General features: G+C 39.1%; 1 protein-coding gene across 3 annotated transcripts in view; it reads left to right on the top strand.

The window, feature by feature from the left end:
* WRN (WRN RecQ like helicase) overlaps positions 1–1,992 on the top strand; it is a 41,449-nt gene that overhangs the window by 37,196 nt on the left and 2,261 nt on the right. For all 3 annotated transcript variants that reach the window (XM_010709604.3, XM_010709603.3, XM_010709606.3), the window contains 2 exons: positions 27–241; positions 1,459–1,530. In XM_010709604.3, coding sequence (XP_010707906.1) covers positions 27–241; positions 1,459–1,530 — 287 coding nt within the window. The remainder of the gene's footprint in view (positions 1–26; positions 242–1,458; positions 1,531–1,992) is intronic.

Below are 1,992 nucleotides of genomic sequence, written 5' to 3' on the forward strand. Positions count from 1 at the left end.
CTGTATTTATATTTTGTTTTTCCAAGACACCACCAAAATTCAAGCCATTAGAAAACTTGTTCCTGCAAATATCGAACTGTATCTCATCCAGATGGCTATTGCATTGTTGGAGAAAAAGGATGGCTATAAATCTAAGTATGGTTCAGGTGCCAAAAGGATGCTGGTGTTGTCAGGCGGACAGCAGGAAAAGACAGGAGCAGACCAGACAAGTAGGGGCAAAGCTTTGTGGAGTGGAAGAAAGGTTAGTAAAAATCCTATAAAACTGGTTTTGTGAAAATGTTTTGTCTTTTTAGAAGCAGGCCAAATGCTGTTTGTTGTTGCTGTACGCAGTATTGCTTAGCATCCCAGTCTACCTTTTCCTCAGCTCTGAATAAGTCGTTTGCTCCTCTGAGATTTGACCAAGAGGTTCCTCTTCTGAAGTGCTGACCTAGCAAAAAAAATCAGCCCCTGGTCAGTCCTGCTGCTGTATACCATTGTAACTGCAACTTAATAATGGGCTCAGAGTAGGGATGATCATCTTCTGCTATTGTCCAGCCATTCAGGAAGTGAATGTAAAAGATTCTCTGTAAAATCCAGGAGTTTTGAGTAGCTGAAATAATGGAAGAATATGAAATTGAAATTTCTGCCTGGTATGAAAGCTCTGTGTAAGCTGGACCATTTATAGACAGTCCATGTTCTGCCTTTATTGGTATCTCATCACCAACCTAATGTAGGAAAACTGAATCCCTTTCTGTCTAGAAAGTTCTAAGACATTCAAGAGTGCCTCTCTTGCTCAGGCCACTGGATGTAGCTGTAATAACAAGAAAAGTGTCATACTATAAGTCTGAGTCACTGGGAGGGAAATACTGAGCTTGCTACTGCAGTTTAAAAAGGTTAGGCTTGACTTTCCAGCCCCATGCTTGCCTCTCAGTGTCTTCACAATTTGCAGTTGAACACTTGATACAAAAGGCTGCCCTCTGAATTGCTTCAAGTGGGATTGGTAAAATGAAATTGCAAACTGTAAATCCTTTTGCTGCCTGCATGCACAAGGACTTGATGTCTGTTCCTTACAGAGGTTTGGGATGGTTTCTTTAATTCAGGGCAAAGATAATGTTTCGTGCCGTGCCAAATTGATTGTTTCTTGCCTCCCTGAGTACTGTTTTGTTTCTACAATAAGTGTCTGAGCATGTTTATTTTGTTTCCCAAAGTTGACCTGGCAGTTCAATTGTATGAGCTGTGATAACTTTTTTTCTCTTCCTGCTAGTGATAGCTGCTGGAACTGGTAACAGGGACATACTAATAGAGATCAAGTTAATGTTGTACAAATGAACAGACTGCAAATATCAGAAAACTAATCATAATAGACTTCATTTCTCAGAAGAATCCTCACTCTAATAATTCCTTGTAGCAAACAGTTTTTGAAAATTGCAATGGATGTTTTTTCTTTTTTTCTTTAACATTACGTTGTTCATTTGATAGGATAATTTGACCAATCCTACACTGAAAGAAATGGATGAAAAAAACCATCCACAAGTGGTGCCCTTGGCTTCGGTAAATATTAAGGTGTTCTTAATATAATAAATCATGCAGTAGCCATTAGCCATTAATGGTTTTCTAAGTGAGATTGAAATAATGAATCAGAGATGTGTAGTTAATACAAAAATCTTAGCTTAACTTGTTTCCATCAGTAACGCAGAGGCATGATGTAACAATCACAGGTTAATAGATCTTAATAATGTCATTTTCGGCTATCACCTTGGCTTGAAAAACATGTCTGAAAATCATAGAATCATAGAATGGCCACAGCTGAAAAGGATCTCAAATGTCATCTAGTTCCACTCTCTGCTGTGAGCAGGGTTGCCAACCGCAAGACCAGGCTGCCCAGAGCCATATCCAGCCTGGAAAATACAGCAGTGGTGACATGCAAATAAGTATTTTGAGTTATTGGAGCCACTGGGAGAGAGGGTATATTCTTCTTCTCCAGAGGAGGGAAAAAAGAAAAAAAGAAAAAAA

Source organism: Meleagris gallopavo, chromosome 4 (assembly GCF_000146605.3).
Source record: "Meleagris gallopavo isolate NT-WF06-2002-E0010 breed Aviagen turkey brand Nicholas breeding stock chromosome 4, Turkey_5.1, whole genome shotgun sequence".
NCBI lineage: Eukaryota > Metazoa > Chordata > Aves > Galliformes > Phasianidae > Meleagris > Meleagris gallopavo.